Source organism: Giraffa tippelskirchi, chromosome 3, assembly GCF_054371585.1.
Source record: "Giraffa tippelskirchi isolate mGirTip1 chromosome 3, T2T-mGirTip1v1.2.pri, whole genome shotgun sequence".
Taxonomy (NCBI): domain Eukaryota; kingdom Metazoa; phylum Chordata; class Mammalia; order Artiodactyla; family Giraffidae; genus Giraffa; species Giraffa tippelskirchi.
In genome coordinates this window covers 982,378-1,006,653 of record NC_137277.1, presented here as the reverse complement: position 1 = coordinate 1,006,653, position 24,276 = coordinate 982,378, and the positions used below count along the sequence as shown (strand labels likewise).

Here is a 24,276-nt window from a genome sequence, read left to right as displayed (position 1 = left end):
CATGGTCATAGTTTAACATATAAAGCAGGATCGCATCAAAAAGTCTGGCATTCTGCCACGCATAATAGAAATTATTATCTAGCGTGCAGCATGCCTCTTGACTGAATTTTGGTTTAACTGATAAAATAGAGTAAAATCTTAAAATATACTACACAAAAGTTTTGCAGCATTTTTTAAAATAAATATCTACCTATCAGCAACCACCCACACCTACAGATTCTCAAGTATCCAAACACCACATAAACCAAGACATATTTCATGGTTATGAGGTCCAAGACAGTGACTATTCATCAACCAAGCACAATGACAACTGCCTCCGTAACAAAGCTGATTTTTGATAATGAAATCAAAGTACAGAAAATCACTTCTAAAGTCTAAGTTATTATTGTCATTTTATTAATTATAAAAAACATTAGACGTCGTTCAATCCAACCTCTCATATACATTAAGTAAAACACATCCCCTGTTCAGTGGCTGAGCTGCGTCAGGCTCTGAGACCCCGGGTGCCGCAGCACAGCTGGCTCCCCTCACCTTCACTGGTCTGAAGTTTGCTCAAATTCATGTGAACAACCAGAAAGCTTCAGAAGCTAGAATTTACCGACACCTATACATTATTAGTGCAATCCAGTGAAAACTAATGTAATCCAGTGAAAATTAATGGGAAATTAAGGCTTGAAAATTTTTAATTTTTAAAGAAATATTGTAGAATACCGTGCGGTGACTAAATCAAACAAGTGCAGTCCCCTTGGAGCCCCGTCTCTAATTTCCATTCGAGGTGGAAAAAACTGAACCGGGGGCAAAAAGATTGTTTTAGCGACATCTGTCTAGGACTTGTGACTTCACAAATGACCCTGGGGTGCTGTGTGAACGGGCCCCGAGCGCCCCCGCCTGGGCAGGGGCAGTAAGGCGCTGGGCGCACACACCTACCATGTAGGAAGGCAGTGCTCTGAGGGTTCCCGCCTGGGCAGGGGCAGTAAGGCGCTCGGTGTACACACACCTACCATGCAGGGAGGCAGGGCCCCGAGCGCCCCACCTGGGCATGGGCAGTAAGGCGCTGGGCGCACACACCTACCATGCAGGCAGGCAGGGCCCCGAGCGCCCCCGCCTGGGCAGGGGCAGTAAGGCGCTGGGCGCACACACCTACCATGTAGGAAGGCAGTGCTCTGAGGGTTCCCGCCTGGGCAGGGGCAGTAAGGCGCTGGGCGCACACCCCTACCATGCAGGGAGGCAGGGCCCCGAGCGCCCCCACCTGGGCAGGGGCAGTAAGGCGCTCGGTGTACACACACCTACCATGCAGGGAGGCAGGGCCCCGAGCGTCCCCACCTGGGCAGGGGCAGTAAGGCGCTGGGCACACACACCTACCATGTAGGAAGGCAGTACTCTGAGGGTCCCCGGCTCCGGGCGCTGTGTGAACGGGCCCTCGAGCACCCCGCGCCGGAGCATGTGCAGCAGGAGCTTGGCGTACAAGTTGCGGTTCTTCCTGCCCGGGATGCCGGTGCCGGTGCCTGAAGGCTCACACAGCTTTCTGATCCAGAGTGCGCACCGCTGCCGCTCTAGACACACACAGGGGCTGTTAGGCCGCATTTCTCAGCAAACCCGACATTCCCTGACAGACCCGAAAACCAGCTGCTCTCGCCTAGCACAGGGGCTAGCAGACCTTTTCTGCAAAGCGCCACACAGCGAACGGTTTTGCAGGCCCACGTGATCCTCCCCACAACCTCTCAAGTTTGCAAGGAATCGCCTGCACCACGCATCCACCGGGGTCACGGATGCTTTCTACCCAGTCTTCACAGAAAAAGCCGCAGGCGGGAGGTGAACAGGGCCTGCAGTCCGCCACCCCTGGGCTAGAGGTGAGCTTTATTAATCGATTAGATTCCCATGATTGTCATCAGATAAATCTCTGAGACAAAAGTATTACCGTAAGACCATCTCTAAAATAATTTTAGTTGTGTTGAAAAATCTTTCTTTAATTTTAATCATAAAACCACGAGCGAGAAAATGCAAACTTACTTAAGTATTTTAAACTCAATGTAACATTGAATCTCAAATGTTTTATTTACTAAAGCTGATAATTTTCAGGGATTTGTGGATGATTTATTTAGGGTTTTCTTTTAACCTCTCTAAAAATATTTGAGGGTTACGGTATTTACATATAATTTTGAAAAACAATTATCCTTTTAAAAACTATCTTAAAAATGTACCTTTGACTGTGTGGATCACAATAAACTGTGGAAAATTCTGAAAGAGATGGGAATACCAGACCATCTGACCTGTCTCTTGAGAAACCTGTATGCAGGTCAGGAAGCAACAGTTAGAACTGGACATGGAACAACAGACTGGTTCCAGATAGGAAAAGGAGTACGTCAAGGCTGTATATTGTCACCCTGCTTATTTAACTTATATGCAGAGTACATCATGAGAAACACTGGGCTGGAAGAAACACAAGCTGGAATCAAGATTGCCGGGAGAAATATCAATAACCTCAGATATGCGGATGACACCACCCTCATGGCAGAAAGTGAAGAAGAACTAAAGAGCCTCTTGATGAAGGTGAAGGAGGAGAGTGAAAAAGTTGGCTTAAAGCTCAATGTTCAGAAAACTAAGATCATGGCATCTGGTCCCATCACTCCATGGGAAATAGATGGGGAAACAGTGGAAACAGTGTCAGACTTTATTTTTGGGGGCTCCAGAATCACTGTTGATGGTGACTGCAGCCATGAAATTAAAAGACGCTTACTCCTTGGAAGGAAGGTTATGGCCAACCTAGATAGCATGTTTAAAAGCAGAGACATTACTTTGCCAACAAAAGTCCATCTAGTCAAGGCTATGGTTTTTCCAGTGGTCATGTATGGATGTGAGAGTTGGACGGTGAAGAAAGCTGAGCGCCACAGAATTGATGCTTTTGAACTGTGGTGTTGGAGAAGACTCTTGAGAGTCCCTTGGACTGCAAGGAGATCCAATCAATCCATCCTAAAAGAAATCAATCCTGGGTGTTCATTGGAAGGTCTGATGTTGAAGCTGAAGCTCCAATACTTTGGCCACCTCATGTGAAGGGTTGCCTCATTGGAAAAGACCCTAATGCTGGGTAGGATTGGGGGCGGGAGGAGAAGAAGACGACAGAGGATGAGGTGGTTGGATGGCATCACCGACTCGATGAACATGGGTTTGGGTAGACTCCGGGAGTTGGTGATGGACAGGGAGGCCTGGCGTGCTGCAATTCATGGGGTCGCAGAGAGTCGGACACGACTGAGTGACTGAACTGAACTAAAAATGTACCACAGTTTAATCCATATATAGCAGCCTATTGACTGCCTCCTCTCACCACGACACATAATTGTTTACATGGCTCACCAAGTCTATTTCAACATTAATCCTTTCTCAGTCTAACTCAATTTAAGGATTATATATCTAACACAAATCATAAATCTGCTTTAATCACTTAGTCTCTAAAGGTCACATTCATTTATTGTTTTACCTACAAAAATCCCTAGGGTTGATTTACCACTTTGCTCTTGCTGGATTTATCACTCCAGGTATAAGAGTAGTCTCTAAAGAACTTTGTATTTTTAGTTTTGAAAAGTGTATAATCACAAAACAAACAAAGTTCTTGAAATACTGGGTGTGAAAGTGAAACTGGCTCAGTCACGTACGACTCTTTGCAACCCCATGGACTATACAATCCATGGAATTCTCCAGGCCAAAATACTGGAGTGGGTAGCCTTTCCCTTCTCCAGTGGATCTTCCCAACCCAGGAATTGAACTGGGGTCTCCTGCACTGCAGGTGGATTCTTTACCAGCTGAGCCACCAGGGAAGCCCCAATACCAGGTGTACTTTGTGCAAAAAGAAAACAGTAAGTAAAACTGATCAACTTAAGTAAATGGTTTTCAAACTGTGTATTTCTATATGTCCTGGAGCAAACTGAAATCTATTAACATATAATATTCAAATGAACAGAGCTGAGTACAAACATCTAGCTAATGAAAAAATTCATCACTTAAAATAAGGGGAGAAACGAAGTAGAATTTAACTATAATGAGATTGAAGTTATATGAATGGTCAGGTCTTGACTGGGATGTGAGTTTCTGAGTTTTCATTATGAATTAATGGCATAAAAAAGCATCAGGGATGTACCAATATCCACAATGAGTCACAAACCAAAGATTACAATTAATCCCATTCTAGATACCCCAAATCCCTTTTTAAAAGAAGATGAAATATGAACATAGTTTGATCTGAAGTACATTTATAATGAGAGATTTTAATACACGTTTATCCTAATCGGCAGATCTAACACAAGAAGGAAAAAACACAGTGAACATCAGAAGAGAAGACAATGTAGAAATACCATTCAATACTAATCCCACTAACCGTGAATGAGCCACGGGACAGGAAATATTCATTTCAAGAACAGCAGAGGAGGAAAAAAGAGGTTACCATCCAACAAGGCAAGAGAAGAGGCCAGAGGAAGACCGTGAAGGGAAGACTGAGCCAGACCCCTGGACTCGGCAGGCTGCAGGCCCTGCCTGTACGATGGATGACCACAGGGTGTGGGACTCATACACTACACTCCCTCTTCCCTGGGGTAAAGATCTACATTGACTTAGCTCCTCATTTTGAATGTAAAGTTCACTAGGTATCTCAGAGTTAGAGGGAACTTGGACAAAACTTGGGTAAATGCCAGTTTCTTGTCCCCACTCCTAACCCTCCACTCAAAAGCTCCCAAAACAGATTTACATTTACAGCCAGCCTTATGGCTGCCATAACTTAGAGAAGCTTCCAAACTCCTCACACTCTCTTTAACTGCTCTCTGATAAACCTTACATTATCTGAAAATCTCTGACTTGAGACAAAAACTCTCAAAGGGTAACAGGTAAGGAACTGCAAACAAGACAGCAACAAAAACTCATTCACACTTGATTTTATTCAGTCAACCGATAAGCAGGGAAGATTAACAGATTATTTTCTGCTTTAATAAACAAAAACAAAAGGGTCAGAGACAGGTGGACAGCAAGCTCCTGAAAGGAACCATTTCCATGGGAGGAGGAAAAAGTCTCGGGAAAAAACTGTTTCAGCTAACTTGAAAGATTCATGCACTTGAATCTCCTGACATGGACGTGTAACATGTAAGACCTGCCATGATCTAGTAGGACGTCATCAGTGCTGAATTTCCATGTTCCCTCGAACAGCTCAGGGTAAACAATCCTTTATAAGATGAAAACTGTTATTAAACAAATTCAGTTTTCTTTCCATATTGGAAGTTCATTGGTTTGACTAAATAATACAAAGAAAAATAGTAATGATAAGAACCTAATTTTCAAACATAATCTTACCTGACCTATGGGGTAATTTTAGAACGAAAGGCTTCATATCTACCACAAAGTGATCAAATTCCGCATCCAGCTTCTCCCATTTTTCTTCTTCACTTCCCGTTTCCATAATTCAGCCTGTAAAATATTTAAAATTAAAATAATAATGTCTGTATGCTGAAAACTACATAACTGTTGGAAGAGATCAAATAAAATTGATAAGTATTGAATACTTTCAAATTGATCTACAGATTTAATGCAGTTCCACTAAAATTCCCAGCAGTATTTCTTACAGATATACACAAGCTGACTCAAAAATTTACATGGAAAGTTAAAGGAATTAGAATAGCAGAAATAATTCTGAAAAAGAAGAACAAGTTTGGAAGACTCACTTTACCTGATTTTAAGAAACACTATAAAGCTATAGTGTTTATAAGAAACACTATAAACACTACAAACCTAGACAGCTTATTAAAAAGCAGAGACATTACTTTGCCAACAAAGGTCCATCTAATCAAAGCTATGGTTTTTCCAGTAGTCATGTATGGATGTGAGAGTTGGACTATAAAGAAAGCTGAGCACCGAAGAACTGAGGCTTTCTGAACTGTGGTGTTGGAGAAGACTCTTGAGAGTCCCTTGGACTGCAAGGAGATCCAACCAGTCCATCCTAAAGGAAATCAGTCCTGGGTGTTCGTTGGAAGGACTGATGCTGAAGCTGAAACTCCAATATTTTGGCCACCTGATGCAAAGAGCTGACTCATCTGAAAAGACCCTGATTCTGGGAAAGGTTGAGGGTGAGAGGAGAAGGGGACAGGAGAGGATGAGATGGTTGGATGGCATCACCGACTCAATGAACATGAGTTTGAATAAACTCCAGGAGTTGCTGATGGACAGGGAGGCTTGGCGTGCTGCAGTCTATGGGGTCACAGAGTTGGACACGACTGAGCAACTGAACTGAACTAAAAATTAACTCAAAATAAATTATAGACCTAAGTGTAAAATGTAAAACAAGAAAACATAGAAAAAAATCTTCATGACTTGAAGTTAGTCAAGGATTTCTCAGATACAACATTAAAAGCACTACCCATAAAAGAAAAAAATTGATATATTAGACTTTATCAAAATAAAAAACTTCTGTTCTGCAAAGAACTCTGTCCAGGAGCTGAAAAGATAAGTTACAGACTGGGAAGAAACACTGCACATATCTCAGAAAGGACCTATATCAAGAACATATAAAGAACTCTTAAAACTAAACCACAAGTAAACAAACAACCCAATAAAAGTAATCAGCAAAAAAATTAGTTCCTTTACAAAAGAAGATGTATAGCTGACACGTAAGCAGGTGAAGAAGATGCTTTACATCACTCATCAGTAGAGAGATGCCAATCAGAACCACACTGAGACATCACTACCCACCTATGAAGACAGCTAAATTTAGAAATGCAAACAATACCAAACCTGCTAAGGGCACAGAACAACAGGAAGATTCACACACTGCTGGTAGGAATACAAGATGATGCAACCATTCTGAAAAACAGACATTTCTTAGCCAGTTAAGCACACACTTATCGTAGGACTCAAAAATCCTAGTCTTAGGCGTTTATCTAAGTGACACAAAATCTATACTCACATGGAAACCTGAATGTACTGTTTGTAACAGCTTTTTTCTTCTGTAACCATTGGTTAATTTCTGTGAAAGTGAAAGAAAGTCAAAAGTGAAGTCGCTCAGTCGTATCCGATTCTTTGCGACCCCATGGACTATAGCCTACCACGTTCCTCCGTCCATGGGATTTTCCAGGCAAGGGTACTGGAGTGGGTTGCCATTTCCTTCTCCAGAGGATCTTCCTGACCCAGGGAATCGAACCTGAGACTCCCGCATTGTAGGCAGACGCTTTACTGTCTGAGCCACCAGGGAAGCCACTTCTGTAACCAGTTTCAAACAGTGGAATCCAACTAAGTGTCCCTCCCCTGGGAAATGGATAAGCCAACTGTGGTTCATCTACACAATGAAAAACAAGGAAAGAAGGGCTGATACACCGGCGACATGGGTGAACTGCACGTGCGTCAGCCTAAGCGAAAGAACCCATTCTCAAAAGGCCACATACTGTATGCCCACATCCCCTGTGTGACACCCTAGAGAAGGCAGAAACTACAGGCATGGAGAAAAAGTACAGGCGTAGAGAAAAAGTACAGGCATGGAGAAAAAGTACAGGCGTACAGGCTCACTCACCGGGTTAGCAACCGGGGGGGGGGGGGGGGGGGTCGGGGGGGCGGGGAGGAGATTACACAGGCCCTGGAACTGTTCTATGTGCTGTCTGTGCAGGTTATGAGGACCTATTCTATGCATGCGTAAAAACTGATCAAACTGTATACCAAAAAAGTGATTTTTAATGTCCGTAAATGCACAATGTTTAATTCCCATCAAAAAACTTAAAATACTGGTCCTCGGGTTTCTTCCTAATTAACAGGAAAAACACTGATTAGAAACGGGTGAATCCCCCAAATCAGAAACGTAGGTTTTGACAAAACTCGTTAAGTTAAAATCTACTCAACAGTCCCCATGTTCCTGTAAGTTCTGAAATGCCCGGGTACTGTCTCTATGTCATACACGGTCCGCATCTGCATTTATTCAAATCTCCGCATCACACGTTTGGAGAAAAGCCCTGTGCGCCCTCCGCGCCCCAGGGCCTCCTGCGGGGCGGGGTCCCGGTCCGGCCTCCCCTCAGAGCCCCGGGGGTGAGCCCGGCCTCCCTCCCCGGGGACCAGCACGGGCTCCCAGCCCCTCGCGAGGCGCCCCTCGGACGGCGCCCAGAGCCCGGCCCCCGCCCGAGGCGCCGGGGAAAGCCCGCTCAGGGGTCCCGCACCAGTTCCGCCTCCACCGGCCGCGCTGAAGCGTGACCGGACCTCTCACGGCCCCTGGGGCCGCTCCCGCCTCCCCTCACTCTCCGCTTCAGGGAAAAGGGTCCGGGGGCGCCGCCCCAGATGCTCTTCCCGCCGACCCGGCTCGCGAGGTGCGCCCGACCGTCGCCCACCGTCCTCTCCCCCTGCCCACGACCGCCTCGCTGTGTCACCCCGACTCCCTCCCAGGCGCCGATAAAGGACCAACACCCAGACACACCTCAAACCCGCCCGCGCCCCTCACTGCCGCGCTCAGAGGACGCCCTCCCGCTTCCCCCGACTCGGTCCTGCGGCCCAGAGCTCAGCCCCTCAGCTCCCGCCTCCGGGCGCTGGCGACCGCCGCGACCCCAACCAGTCAGGCCGCCGAGTGCCCCCGCCTTCCGAGCCCATCTCTCTCCGCTCCACACCCACACACCCACACACACAAACACACACACAGGGCCTAACCAACCAACCCCCGGATGACCACTCTCTACACACACACACACACACACACAGGGCCTAACCAACCAACCCACGGATGACCACTCCTCCACACACAGACACACACACACCTGCACAAACAGCCACACAGGGCCTAACCAACCAACCCCCGGATGACCACTCTCTACACACACACACACACACACACACACACACACACAGGGCCTAACCAACCAACCCACGGATGACCACTCCTCCACACACAGACACACACACACCTGCACAAACAGCCACACAGGGCCTAACCAACCAACCCACGGATGACCACTCTTTACATACACACCCCCCACACACACAGGGCCTAACCAACCAACCCACGGATGACCACTCTCTACACACCGCCCACACACACACACAGGGCCTAACCAACCAACCCACGGATGACCACTCCTCCACACACAGACACACACCACACACACAGGGCCTAACTGCCCCACAGATGACCACTCCTCCACACACACACACACCCCCACAAACACCCACACAGGGCCTAACCAACCAACCCATGGATGACCACTCTCTACATATCCCCACACACACACACAGGGCCTAACCAACCAACCCACGGATGACCACTCTCTACACACACCCCCCACACACACACAGGGCCTAACCAACCAACCCACGGATGACCACTCTCTACACACCGCCCACACACACACACAGGGCCTAACCAACCAACCCACGGATGACCACTCCTCCACACACAGACACACACCACACACACAGGGCCTAACTGCCCCACAGATGACCACTCCTCCACACACACACACACCCCCACAAACACCCACACAGGGCCTAACCAACCAACCCATGGATGACCACTCTCTACATATCCCCCCACACACACACAGGGCCTAACCAACCAACCCACGGATGACCACTCTCTACACACCGCCCACACATACACACAGGGCCTAACTGCCCCACAGATGACCACTCCTCCACACACACACACACCCCCACAAACACCCACACAGGGCCTAACCAACCAACCCATGGATGACCACTCTCTACATATCCCCACACACACACACAGGGCCTAACCAACCAACCCATGGATGACCACTCTCTACATACACACACACACACACAGTCAGGGCCTGACCAACCAACCCATGGATGACCACTCCTCCACACACACACCCCCACACACACAGGGCCTAACCAACCAACCTACAGATGACCACTCCTACACACACACACACACAAACACAAACACACACACTTGGCCTAACCACCCCACCAGTGACCACTCCCTACACATACATACAAATACACAGGGCTTACTAATGGCCCCAGAGATGACCACTCACACACACACACACACACACACACCCATTCAGCCTCACTAACCGCCCCACGGATGACCATGCACCATCAGAACTCCCCGCCAGTCCGCACACGCTCAGGCCTGCTCTCCTGAGAGGATCACTCATCCTCCTCACAGGCTGTCCCCCTGCCTGGAGTCAGGAAATGCAGCTCAAACACCCGTCTGAGACTTGCCCCACGTTGCCCAGACTCTTCGCTCCATCTGCGTGTGCACGGCTCACGGCTGTGTGGCAGCGTTTATCATGCTTTTACTCTTTCTTCACACATCTGCGTATTATTTACCCGTCTTCCACCATCTGTGAGATGCTCCCAGAAGGCAGGAACCGTGTCTGACACAGAGCAGTAGGTACCTCGTACATCTCATGGCGTGTGATGGAAGCTGAAGAACTGACTGGTGAATACAAATTAACTAAAGACATGAACATCCTACTTCCACACGACAGACACAGGCAGACCTCAGAGACACCGCGGGCTCGGTACCAGACCACAGCAACGCAGCACGGGTCACAGCGAAGCGAGTCACCTGGACACTGCCCTTTCCCGGTGCGTAGAAAAGGACTGGAATGGCTATGGGACTCTTCAGGCAAGAACACTGGAGTGGGTGCCATTCCCTTCTTCAGGGGGTCTTCCTGACCCAGGGCCGGAACCCAGGTCTGCTGCACGGCAGGTGGATCCTTTACCATCTGAGCCGCCAGGGAAGCGCCCTCATATAAAAGGTAAGGTTACACTCTACTGTCGTCTATTGTGGGTTCAATAGCATTACGCTCAAAAAGTACATACCTTAATTTTAAAAATACTTTATTGCTAAAAAAAAACAAAAACAAAAAACCACTATCCATCATTTGTAATCATTTTTGAGAGGGTTTCCAATGCTGTGAGAATTACCAAAGTGTGACCCAGAGACAGGAAGTGAGCAGGTACTGCTGGCGAGCGGTGGGCTTGTTCCAGGCAGGGCTGCCACACACCTTCAGTTTGTTAAAAACACAGTATCTATGAAGCATAATAAAGCAAAGCGCAATAAAACAAGGTATGTCTGTGGCTGGTTTTTGTTTTTTTAATTTTGTTTCAAGTACCAAATAGTTCTTCTAGAATAGAAACACTATTGCCCTTAATTCTGTTAACCAAAACTGGTCATGGTACCTTCTACAGTACAGTAGAAGAAACATATTTTTGAATTCAAGACTTGGTTAACATAAATTTTGTTTTATTTAATCACGTTTAATGATTAGGGCTTCCCAGGTGGCGCAGTGGTCAAGAATTCAACCGCCAATGCAGGAGACGCAAGGAGACACAGTTCAATCCCCGGGTCAGGAAGATCCTCTGGAGGAGGAAATGGCAACCCGCTCCGGTATTCCTGCCTGGGAAATCCCATGGACAGAGGAGCCTGGTGGGTCACAGTCCATGGGGTCGCAGAGAGTCGGACACAACTTAGTGACTAAATAAAAACAATGATTGGTTAGTTGGCCTGGGGTTATTTGGCTGGTTGGTTTTGTTTCATATTTCTACAATAACTAGCTGCATAATTTACATAACTCCATCAGTAACACAAAGTACCAACAGAAAGCTGGTAACAAGATACCACTGCCAGATGTTATATTACTATCATTAAGCTGAAAAGCAATTTATCAGATGGATAAACAAACAAATGGAAACACAGAAACCCAGAGTTTTAAGCACAGCTCTGACCTGAAGTGTACGTCCAGGCTTAAACAGTCCATCCTGCCCACATACTCAAACATACGCCTGAGAGAGCCCATCAGTTCAGTTCTGTTCAGTCGCTCAGTGTGTCCGACTCTGTGACCCCATGGACTGCAGCACGCCAGGCCTCCCTGTCCATCACCAACTCCTGGAGTTTACCCAGACTCATGCCCATTGAGTCAGTGATGCTACATCCCACCATCTCATCCTCTGTCGTCCCCTTCTCCTCCTGCCCTCAATCTTTCCCAGCATCAGGGTCTTTAGCTACTGCTAAAACAAAGATGCCTTATAATCATCAGTCCTCATTCAGACCTTTGACAGAAGCAGGAGATGTTAATGCTCCGTGTTAGAGGAAACGAAGACTCAACAGTAAAAAGACTCACTTAGTCATGAAATTAAGCATAAAGCTCATATTCAAACTCTGGAACCATCGGCTCTTTATATCTGACCTGTTGGCCATTCAAATATAAATCAGCAATACCTCCAAGAAGTATTTCGGAAAGTAGAAAGGCAATCAAATTGCTATAATAATACGCAATACTGGAGTATATACTTTTTAAGAAGCACAGTAAAGAGGGACTTCCCTGGTGGTCCAGTGGCTAAGACGCTGAGCTCCCAATGTAGGAGGCCCAGGTTCCATTCCCAGTCTGGGAACTAGATCCCACATGTCTCAACTAAAGATCCCGCATGCAGCAACCAAGGACCCAGTGCAGCCAAATATTTTTTTAAAAAGCACAATAGAGTCAGTGTGATACTTGGTCAATGCTAAAACTCAGCTTTTCCTTATCCCTTATTTATTCTCCAACAAAATGAAAACAAAATTAAGTTACTGGTTCAAACCATCAAAGAATTCTTGCTCCAAACCTTTCAGGAATTACCTCTTACAGGTAGGTTATATCTACTTAATTCCAGCTAATCGAAAAGTTTCATTATGTATGACTTATTAGAATTGCAGATTTAAGTTATTAGAATTTAAAAAATAAGTAAAGCTATATCTTTGAGTTAGATTTTAAATACTTAGAATGTGCCTACCAATCACATAAAAAGAGGTAAGCTGGATGACTCTTGCTTATAGCTCTAACATATTTAGCTCATGGTCTTTTTTTATATCTGTGTCTCTGCTGACAGCTAGGAAATGGGTTAAGACGTGGTTCTGAGGGTCCTCAGCGGTCCTAGAGGTCAGCAAAGCAGGAGCAAGCCGCACACATTCTAGGTCCTGGGGAAACGCAGCCACACCCCCAAACAAAGACACTGCTCACACAGGTCACGCCCTGGGCCACGCGAAATAAGCACACTCCTCCAATCGCCTAAAATTAATTCTGCTCCATCAAATTGTATTTCAAGTGGATGGCGGGTCATTAAACAAAACTCGAAACCCGTTTACAGGTGCCTGTTTCACCAGCTCGCACCTCCAGGTGTTTGGACAGTTACCAGGCACTGACCGCGCTTCCCACGACAGATGGGCATCGCCCCGGAGACCGTGGCGTCCCAGGGCCGGCGGCCAGGGAGCCAGGGAGCCAGGGAGCGCCCCCCGCCGCACCCTGACCCCCACGGGGCGGCTGGAGTCCCCGCGTCCGGCTTCTCCACCCGCTTCCACGACGATCAGGGCGCAGGCCGCGCGCAGGGTCCGCAGTCGTCCCGGGGACCCTGGAGTCGGGCCCGGGTCCGCCCTGCGGGCCGGGGGGCGGGGGACGGGCCTCCCAGGGGATCCCAGCCCGGCTGCGGAGGGAGTGCTCCTGCCCGGAGAGGACCCGGGGAGAAGGGAGGGAGGTCAGAGCGGGGGGCGCGCGGGGACCCCGGGGAAGGGGAGAGGACCCGGCCCAGACCCCGCGGCCGCGCGCCGACGTCTCCTCACGGGCGCCGTCCCGTCGGGAGCCGGGGCCCCGCGTGCTGACTCGCCCCGCCTGCCCCCAACTTCGTCAGAAGCCCCGGCCCGCGCCGCCCGGACCCCTAACCGCACGCGGAGCCGCGGCCGCCGCGCCCGGACGCCCCAGCGGCGCGCGCCAGGGGCCTGGACGGCGGCCGGCCCGGGGCGACCCCTCCCCGCACAAAATTCCACCGGGAACCCGCGCGTGGGGGCCCGGGAAGGGATTCGGGAAAACCAGAACTGGCGCCCCTACGTGCAAGCTTTCCGACCGGCCGCCGCCGCCGCCGCCGCCACAAAACGGTCTCAAACCCTTGAGGGCGTCGAGGTCGCCGCCCGCGGTGCAGGCCCGGGCGGGGTCCGCGGGGCGGGGGCGCCCCGTCGCAGGCCACACCCCTTCCCGCCGCTGCCATGGCGACGCCCGGCCTCGGGGGCCCCGCCCGGCAGGGGACGGGGACTTCCGCACTCCCGTTCACCCCCTCCCCCCGCTCCGCTGGGCGGCGTTGTCATGACGACGTCCGGTTCTCTGTGCAGCCTCTAGGCTCGCTTTCCAGCCTGGCGGCCTCTAGACCAATCCCAGGCCGACACTCCCAGGATGACCAGACCGCTGTTGGGACACTGCAGCCCTCGGGTATCCCGCTCGGATAGGAGCCTTTCAACACTTTAGGGGCTGTAGAGAAAGAACAGATAAAGAGCAAAGAAAATGGGGTCGCAGGAGGATATTCACAGAGGGGTGTGCCCGTTATTAGGACAGACGACATTGAATCAGTCTAAAGAAGTGATCTCACAACGCAGAGGCGAATTCCATTGAATTAGACGAGAAAATGAACATTACTTTTTTTTGGATTCAGAACTATCCAAGATCTGAAAGAACTTCCCCCAATTTCTGAAGACGCTGAAATAAAATGAAAAGACTTTGTGTTTACCAATTCTGTGCAGAACAGCAAGATCAAGTGGAAAATGTATTTCTGCTGCTCCAAGAAGTCTCTTCCACCTCAGGGCGATCTCCATGTCTGCATTGCTACGTTGTGGTTTTCTTTGGTCTTCTATTACATTTCTAGAAAAGCTCTGAACTATATATGTATTTTAAAATACCAAAACAGAAACAAAATTTAAATTGTAAAAACACTCATTTAAAAGAAATTCAGTTTACCACTGTTTTTCATGTAATTTCACAACAGGATTCCTTCTGCAGTATCTTTGCAATACACGCAGTGTGATGCCAAATCTAACATAAACACAGCTTGAAGCATCTTTTCAATTTCCGTAAAGAAAATAGAAGATTCATTCATTTGTAACTAGTTTCTTTCAAGCTTCCAGAGGGAAATCATATTCTTTCCAAGATGCTTTTTTCAAACTCTCCACTGGAAGTAGCATTTCAGTCTATACCAATAAATGAATTACTAATAAACTCACAGAAAATGAATTACAAAATAGTTTACAAGCCATTCTACTAATTTACATACTTAACATACAGAGAGATGTTAGCACGTGAATCAATGATTCTGTACGTAATGAAATTAAAGATGATTCAAGCCTTGTCAATTTTACTTCCTAAACATCCTCAAATCTCTCCAAAAACAGCCTTTATTTTGGAAAACATTGACTTAGAAATAAAACTATGGAATTCACCATCTTTTCCTCTCTAATGTTCTGAAATCAAGGTTTCAAAAGCTTCCATGTGAAGTTATCCAACAGTTTGAGGGACTGTGACTAATGAACACATTGCAAAGCAAACACGAGACACAAAACAAATATCAGTGACTTTGGATCAAGGTTGTGAATTATTTCCACTTACTATCAAGAATAATCAAGAGTTAACTGTAAAGAGAAACAAAATTTTTCTTCCCAAGCTGAGATTTTGGAGGTTTTGTTTTTAAAGATTTTTTTTTTTAATTGGGCCACTTTTAAAGTCTTTATTGAATTTGTTCAATATTGCTTCTGTTTATGTTTTGGTTTTTAGATCATGAGGAATATGGGCTCTTTGGCTCTTAGTCTTTTAGTTCCCCAACCAGGGATCGAACCCACACTCTGTGCTTTGGAAGGCAGAGTCTTAACCACTGGACCTCAAGGAAAATACCCCATAAGATGAGATTTTGAACGGAGTATTTTTTCAGGTTATAAAAGTTTTGATGATACTATATGGAAATTGGAAAGGTTTAACAAAGAATATAAAAATTACATGTAATTCTACCATTAATGAATAGCCACTGTTGCCGCTGCTGCTGCTGCTAAGTCACTTCAATTGTGTCCGCCTCTGCGACCCCACAGACGGCAGCCCACCAGGCTCCACCGTCCCTGGAATTCTCCAGGTAAGAACACTGGAGTGGGTTGCCAGTTCCTTCTCCAATACATGAAAGTGAAAAGTGAAAGTGAAGTAGCTCAGTCGTGTCCGACTCCTAGCGACCCCATGGACGTCGGAGCGTCCATGGGATTTTCCAGGCAAGATTACTGGAGTGGGTCGCCATTGCCTTCTCCAATCTTACACATGAATATATATTATATATTAATAATATATATATAATATAAATATATAATATATATTATATTATATATAACATATAATATAAATATTATATAAATATAATCATAATATAAATATATAATATATAAAATTATATATCATTTTAATAGCTACTTATTTTTGCTTCATTTGGTATAACATAATTTACTTAATTATTTTCCAGTGACTGGATATATAAATTATTAGCAATTTTTGACTCTTACAAGTAATACTGTAATAAATGTCTCTTAATATATACATCTTGGTTGAAGTTTCAGCTATCTCCATAAAAGATATTCCTATGGGCATGAAAGAAATTAAAGTTCTTGATCAGTACTGCTAAATTGCTTCCTGGAAGTGTTTGGCAAATTTTCAGTTCCACTCAACAGTTCCTGAGAGTGGTTGTCTCACATTAACAATTTTTCTAATCTGTGCTAATTGTGTGTATAAAAATAGCATCTCTGTTTAATTTGCATTTTCCACTATTAGAACAGCTGAAATATTTAAATGTCTATATTAGTCCTTTTTAAAAATTCTTCTACAAAATTCCTCTCTAGTCCTTTGCCCATTTTGAGGGGGAGTTTCACATGATACATGTATCTTCTATATTTTAATTTAAATCCCAGCAAATGGCTCTATACGCAGTATTGATGCATAAGCTGTTATCCTAAATAACCAGATTTTAGTCAGTGATTCACCATTTTGCGTTATTGAGATCCTCTCTATCATTAGATTGAAATATATGAATGACTCAGCCATCTAAATGGAAAGCAATTTAGATAAATACCAAGAATGAGCATTATTATTATTATGTCAAGACATGGCTCAATGGTAAAGAATCCGCCTACCAATGCAGGAGACCCAGGAGACACAGGAAGCCCCCCCAGGAGGAGGAGATGGCAACCCACTCCAGGATTCTTGCCCGGGAAATCCCATGGACAGAGGAGCGTGGTGGGCTACAGTCCACGGGGTCGGAAAGAGTTGGACCTGACTCAGTAACTGAGTACACCGGCATGAAAGACATTAGTGATAAATATCAGAATGATCCTGTAGCCAGTAAAGTCCTTAAACTGGACAGGAAATGGTTCAGAACTTTCTATTTATAGGTCACAGAAGCATAAATTATACCACAAATAGATGTAGTTTAAAAAGAGTAGAAACCAAGAATGGTGGGGAGTATTTTCTTTTCATCACTACTAGAAAACCGAGTTACAGCCTGTAACTCAACGATTCTGGACTCCTTTCTTTTGCCAGAACTGAGCTGAAGTCACTGTTTCGTCTCCTCCTCTGTGGCTTAGTCTACGTGCCTTCCTGGGCAATACGTTTGTGCCAGTGGCCTTGAACAGAGATAAACTGGCTATTCTCTCCCCGCCCCCACCTTTCAATAATATAAACAGTCCCCCACTTACGACGGTTCAGCTTTAGATTTTTCCATTTGCGTGATGGTGTGCAAGCAATACAGATGCAGTAGACACCAAACCTCAGATGCTGCCTTTGGGTATTTTCCCAGCTAGCGATGCGGAGTGAGATGCTCTCTCCTGATGCTGGCAGCGGGGTAGCCATGGCTCCGTGCGGTCAGGAGGGTAAGTAACCCGTAAGTTTCCAACCATTCTGTACCCAAACCGTTCTTTTTTCCACTTTCAGTATGGTACTCAATAAATTTTGTTGTTGTTTAGTTGACAGTCGGGTCCAACTCTTTGCGGCCCCATGCACTATAGCTTGCCAGGCTCCTCTGTCCGTGCAGTTTCCTCAAGCACAAACACTGGAGTGGTCCTTCTCCAGGGGATCTTCCTGACCCACAGAACAAACCCATGTCTCCTGCATTGGCAGGTGGATTCTTTACCACTGAGCAACCTAGGAAGTCCACTCAATAAATTGCATGAGATATTTGACACTTTATTATAAGATAGGCTTTGCGATAGATATGATTTTGGCCAACTGTAAGAAAGAAAGATAGCACTAAGTCGTGTCCTGCTCTTGCGACTCCATGGACTGTAGCCCGCCAGGCTCCTCTGTCCGTGGGATTTCCCAGGCAAGAATACTGGAGTGGGTTGCCATTTCCTTCTCCAGGGGATCTTCCCAACCCAAGAATTGAACCCAGGTCTCCTGCATTGCAGACAGATTTTACCGACTGAACTGTAGGCTAATGTAATTGTTCTGAGCATGTTTAAAGCAGACTAGGCTAAGCAGTAAGTTGGGTGTTTTAAATGCATTTTCAACTTACAATATATTCAATGTACAATGTGTTTATCCAGGAGGTAACCCCATTGGGTTGGGAAGATCCCTTGGAAGAGGAAATAGCAACCCACTCCAGTATTCTTGCCTGAAAATCCCACAGACAGAGGAGCCTGGCGGGCTACAGTCCATGGGTTGCAAAGAGTCAGATCCGACAACTGACACACGCGTGCAAAACCCCATTGGAAGTCGAGGAAGATGTGCAGACATGTTGCTCTAGGCAGCGTTCACTCGACTAGCAACCACCCACCAGGGCGCCTCCCAGCCTCACCTATTCCAAAGTCTCCCCACCACCCTGCTTCTGCACTCCTCCCCAGGCTGGAAAATTTCAGCTTTGGAATTCAGTGATTTCCAGGAAGCCACTGGGAAAAGCACCGCTCAACCTGCAGTGTGAGCAAGGGGGAAAAGACCCAGCTTGTGTAAGCCGGCTGACAGAACTCAGTGAGCTTCAGTTGCTTTACCTTCCCAGTGGGGTGCTTGGGAAGATGGACTTAACACAGGTGAGATACGTGGGAAATTTTGCCCTGTGCTTGACTAGGGAAACGGCAATCTTTTCCTTCGGAACTCATGCATTTTCAGAAGTGGTGGACGTCACTAGGAGGCAGCATTAGCACAGAAAGAACTAGGTGTGCCCCCCCACACACAGACACTCTCATGTAAACACACTCACACACACGCATGCTCACATGCACATATGTGCACAAAGAGCACACAAACACACTCATGTACACACATACGTCGCACTCACACAGGCGTGCACACAGACATGTGCTCACAAAGAACACACAACATACACATTCACATATCCACATGCACGCCAACCACACACACTCACATGTAGACATATACTCACACCCATATGCACACACTCCAAGCTCTTTTCTTCCTTCCTTGCTTCTTTCTTTTTTCTCTTTCTTTTAAACCTTTTATTTCAGTGTAAGGCAGGGAATGACCTTCAGGCTAGTAGCCAGGAAATGTTACCGATGAACACTTGTTATTGAGCTTGGGGGACTCAGAAATGAGAACCTACATATTGAAAGATTGTTCAATGTCTTAGAAATAAGAGAGTTCATTTTCCATAACTCCTTGCAGAAATATGTTATCACAGGAAACAAAAGTAAAGACCTGGATCCCTTTGCGTTTGGAAGTCCGTCTGCCATACTGGAAGAGAAGAGAGCGGTCACTGGGAGGCACATGAACAAGGCCTCCTGGGCCTCGATCAGCTCGCGGGGGGCGGTGGGTCTGCAGTTGCCGGTTAAGCAACATGACCTGGGATGGAAAAGGCCACATTCGGCCGTGTTAAAATGGAGGACCATCCATTTGTGGTGATGGGTTCACTCTGCCCGCACCAGGCTGGCTGTGTGGGGAGGACAGTGTTGTTTTCTGGACTCTGAGCCAGCAAGTGAAGTCACTGGACTCTGAGTGGGGAGCACACAGCCTGTGATCTAAGAATTTAAGAAGAAAAACATTTTGAATAGAGTGTCCTTACGGAGCTAAATGGACCACGTCATCACCAGGTGGGCCAGGTAATCACCAGGTGGACCACGTAATCACTAAGCTGCAACTGGGCAGCTCCCACTGATAGGCTCTTCTAATCCAAATTGCCTCTTCAGACTGAAAAAGAGCAGATTTTCCTTTCTGTAAAAATATCATTAAATTAGAGGAATCAGTACTATGGCCTAAGCTCTAAAGTCTACTCTGATTAGTTTTCAAGGACTCAAGCCTACCCAGTGGCCTGAAATCCCTTCCAGTGAAAAAGATTATGCAGAAAGCCATCCACAACAAACTTCCCATATTCCAGGAGGTCTTTTTTTTTTAATCAAATAGTCTATTAGAAGTTCAACCTGGAGATTCCTTACAAACAGTTTCAGCAAGACAGATTTGAAAGAACCTCTACAGTCAGATAAATACCCAGGAGGGAACTGTGGCATCGTATGGTAGTTCTATTTTGTTTTTTAAGGAACCTCTATACTGTTCTCCAGGAGAAGGCAATGGCACCCCACTCCAGTACTCTTGCCTGGACAATCCCATGGATGGAGGAGCCTGGTAGTCTGCGGTCCGTGGGGTCGCTAAGAGTCGGACATGACTGAGCATCTTCACTTTCACTTTTCATTTTCACACATTGGAGAAGGAAATGGTAACCCACTCCAGTGTTCTTGCCTGGAGAATCCCAGGGACAGGGGAGCCTGGTGGGCTATGTCTATGGGGTCGCACAGAGTCGGACACGACTGAAGCGACTTAGCAGCAGCAGCAGCAGCAGCATACTCTTCTCCATGGTGGCGTCACCAATTCACATTCCCACCAAGAGAGGAGGAGGGTTCCCTTTGCTCACAGCCTCTCCATCGTTTATTGTTTGTGGTCTCTTTGATGATGGCCACTCTGACAGGTGTGAGCTGGTGTCTCATTGTGGTTTTAATTTGCATTTCTCTGACGATTAATGATGTGGAGCATCTTTTCGTGTGCCCCTTGTATATCTTCTTTGGAAAAATGTCTATTCAGGCCTTTTGCCCCTTTTTAAACTGGGTTGTTTTTTTGTTTGTTTCAATGTTGAGTTGCCTGAGCTGTTTATATACTTTGGCTATTAAACTCTTCAGTTCAGTTCAGTGGCTCAGTCATGTAAGACTCTTTGTGACCCCGTGGACTGCAGCATGCCAGGCTTCCCTGTCCATCACCATCTCCTGGAGCTTGCTCAAACTCATGTCCAGAGGGTCGGTGGTGCCATCCAACCATCTCATCCTCTGTTGTCCCCTTCTCCTCTCGCCCTCAATCTTTCCCAGTGTCAGGGTCTTTTCAAATGAGTCAGTTCTTTGCATCAGGTGGCCAAAGTATTTTGGAGCTTCAACATCTTATTAAACTGATATATGACTCTTATCAGTAATATAATTAGCAAATATCTTCTATTCAGTGGGATGTCTTTTTGATTTGTCAGTGCTTTCCTTTGCTGTGCAAAAATTTTTAAGTGTAAATACTTCCCATTTGTTTATTTTTGTTTAATTTCCTTCGCTTTAAGAGACAGATCCAAAAAAATATTGCTATGATTTACGTAATAGGGTGTTCTGCCTACGTTTTCTTCACTAATTGGAAGAGATGCATGCATCCCAATGTTCGTAGCATCACTACTTACAATAGCCAAGACATGGAAGCAACTGAAGTGTCCATCAACAGATGAATGGATTAAGAAGATGTGGTATATAATGGAATATTGAATATATATATATACACACACACATATGTATACAATAATTGGGCTATGCAAGAGGTGCAGTTGAGTCACAAGTTTGATTCCCAGGTCAGGAAGATCCTCTGGAGGAGGAAATGGTAACCCACTCCAATATTCTTGCCTAGGAAATCCCGTGGACAGAAGAGCCTGGTGGGCTATAGCCCCATGGGGTCGCAGAAGAGTCTGACACGACTGAACGACAACACCAGTGGGACTTTGGAGATTTTGAATGACAACCTGGGAAGGGCCACACTGGTTTCTGTAAAGGGAGGAGGTGCAGAAGAGCATCTTGGCGAAGAGATCAGAGCCGCGCCGGGTGAGAAGAGGCCTCTGGGGGGACAGAGGTGAGGAGCTGTGATGGGTGTACGAGGTGGAGCCAGCAAAGGCCATCAGCTCTTTCTGGGGCTTTTATAAAAACAAGGGATGCAGATGAGACCTGGAGTATTTTCTGCCACACTAATAAACGAGGACAGCACAGCCGGCAGGGATCTGGCCCTCCTCGTGTGAATTTCTGGGCCCTCAGGGCGCCCAGGAGGAGAACAGCACTTGCGGTCTGAACTGGCAGGCTGCAGCTGCTCCCTCGGGGAGCGCCAAGGACTCAGGACCCGGCCCGGAGAGCTGAGGTCACGCGAAAGGAGTGGCCAGGGAGTCCAGACGCGTGCGTCTCCCTCTACCTAGAAAAGCGCCGTTCCTCACCTGGAGATACCTGGCTTTCCTTAATTCACAAAAATACTTTTGAATGTCCATACTACCTGCCTTTTGAGGCAAACTTCTATTTAACCTGACTCCCCCTCCCGCCTCCTCAGAGCAGTTCTCTCAGTCACTTGAGATGCTTCAAGTCTCCAGGACTTGAAGTCCTTCTAAAAATTCCCACCAAATAAAACATAATTCTCAACTTCACATTGTGACTATTTTTTAAGCTGACACAGATGGAGAGCAGTAGCTAGAAAATGATGTGAGGTCATCGTAAGGTTTTCTTTTTTAAGTGACAATATTATTGGAAAAGACCCTGATGCTGGGAAAGATGGAGGGCGGGAGGAGAAGGGGACCACAGAGAATGGGATGGTTGGATGGTGTCATGGACTCGAAGGACATGAGTTTGAGCAAACTCTGAGAGACAGCAGTGACGGAGGAGCCTGGTGTGCTGCGGTCCACGGGGTCACAAAGAGTTGGATAAGAGCGACCCAACAACATTATTGTATATTTGTGTAGAGCTGCTCCAATAGAAAGGGGGGGGGGAATGGAAGCTCATTCATCACAGGAGCAAAATTCTTAACTAGGAGACAGAAGATGGGGTCCCGGGCATGAGGTTTGCCCTTAGATGGGATCTCAGAGTAAGGAGACAGAGGGCAGAGGACTTGGTACAGACTCTGCTGAGATGACAGACTTGGTCGTGCAAAGACTGAAAAGGGTCTTTCCTATTTTCTTGGTGAAATAAGAGCAGGATGTTGTCTGAGAGGGAAGGAGGGTGGCTTGAGCGGGGCTGAGAAGAGACACAGCCGTGTCGGGGAGGTGGGGCAAGAACCAACCAGAGAAATGCGGCAGAACTGCCAGGCACAGCTGAGCTGAGTGAGGTGCATGTCCGCGGTCAGAGTGCGACCTCACGGGGTAACTGTTGCATGTCCGCGGGTCAGAGTGTGACCTCACAGCATAATTGTGAAGTTCCTTTTTTTCCAGCAGCGTTCAGCTGCTCTGGTGCAGGCACAGGAAACACAACTAGAGCCGGGGGTGCGGTTGGCCGGCACCTCCTACAGAAGGCGAGGGGGGCAAGGAAGCCAAACATGGAGAAGGGAGCGACGTCAGTGATGGGGCAGAGGCACGCTGGCGGACAAGGACAGATTCCTGGGCATTATGTAAACCAAGCTATCCGAGCCCAGACCCAGTTCTACTGGCCCAAAGGGCTATGCGCTTTGTTTATCCTTCACAGCGATACTTCTCAAAAAGGCAGAGTTAGCTGGGGACTTTGTTACAAATGCATATTTGGGGGCCAACCTCAGAAATTCCAGTATACAGCATTTTTCCCTTTGTGATGATTACCGGGCGATACTGATGCTGGGGTCTATGGACCAGTCTAAGAAAATAACTGCATTGCAGTTGTTTTGAGTGAAACACTTAAGACTAGAATTACAGAGGGGGAACTGGGTGACCCAGGTAATTATTTACACTTTCCATTTCACAGCTGTGCAAGAACAATGTTTCAAATATTTGGGTTTCTTAATTTGGCCACCTAATGTGAAGGACTGACTCATTTGAAAAGGCCCTGATGCTGGGAAAGATTGAGGGCAGGAGGAGAAGGGGACAACAGAGGGTGAGATAGTTGGATGGCATCGCCGACTCAACGGACATGAGTTTGAATAAACTGCAGCAGTTGGTGATGGACAGGGAGGCCTGGCTGCGGTCCGTGGGGTAGCAAAGAGTCGGACATGACGGAGCAACTGAACTGAACTGAACTGATGTGAAGAGCCGACTCACTGGAAAAGACTGATGCTGGGGAAGATTGAGGGCAAGAGGAGGAGGGTGCGGCAGAGGATGAGATGGTTAGATAGCATCACTGACTCAGTGCACGTGAATTTGAGCAGACTCTGGGAGATAGTGAAGGACAGGGGAGCCTGGCAGGCTGCAGTTCAAGGGGTCACAAAGAGTTGGACATAACTTAGCAATTGAACAATAGCAAGCAAAAAACCAGAAAGCTAAAAGTAAGCTACCATGAGGAGCAACGCTGCAATGGCCGACACA

General features: G+C 46.8%; 1 protein-coding gene and 1 long non-coding RNA gene across 13 annotated transcripts in view; one reads left to right on the top strand and one right to left on the bottom strand.

Annotated features, from left to right (window-relative positions):
• Nucleotides 1-13,944, bottom strand: part of CEP112 (centrosomal protein 112) — a 307,677-nt gene extending 293,733 nt beyond the window's left edge. For 4 of the 11 annotated variants that reach the window (XM_081580779.1, XM_081580787.1, XM_081580783.1 and 1 more), the window contains exons 1-3: nucleotides 13,839-13,944; nucleotides 5,332-5,445; nucleotides 1,363-1,553 (exon numbers count right to left, since the gene is read on the bottom strand). In XM_081580779.1, the coding sequence (XP_081436905.1) occupies nucleotides 1,363-1,553; nucleotides 5,332-5,437 (297 nt within the window). In that variant the 5' untranslated portion in view covers nucleotides 5,438-5,445; nucleotides 13,839-13,944. Of the gene's footprint in view, nucleotides 1-1,362; nucleotides 1,554-5,331; nucleotides 5,446-6,765; nucleotides 6,835-6,937; nucleotides 6,998-13,127; nucleotides 13,176-13,838 lie in introns of those variants that run through there. The other 7 variants (XM_081580786.1, XM_081580780.1, XM_081580784.1 and 4 more) reach the window with 4 other exon arrangements.
• LOC145542283 (uncharacterized) lies at nucleotides 891-22,440 on the top strand. 2 transcript variants are annotated; one of them, XR_014079743.1, is made up of 3 exons: nucleotides 891-1,850; nucleotides 18,341-18,820; nucleotides 21,666-22,440. It is a non-coding gene; the product is annotated as an uncharacterized LOC145542283 (long non-coding RNA). The 2 variants fall into 2 exon arrangements; XR_014079744.1 differs by lacking the exon at nucleotides 891-1,850 and adding an exon at nucleotides 14,035-15,894.
• Nucleotides 22,441-24,276: the final 1,836 nt, after the last annotated feature.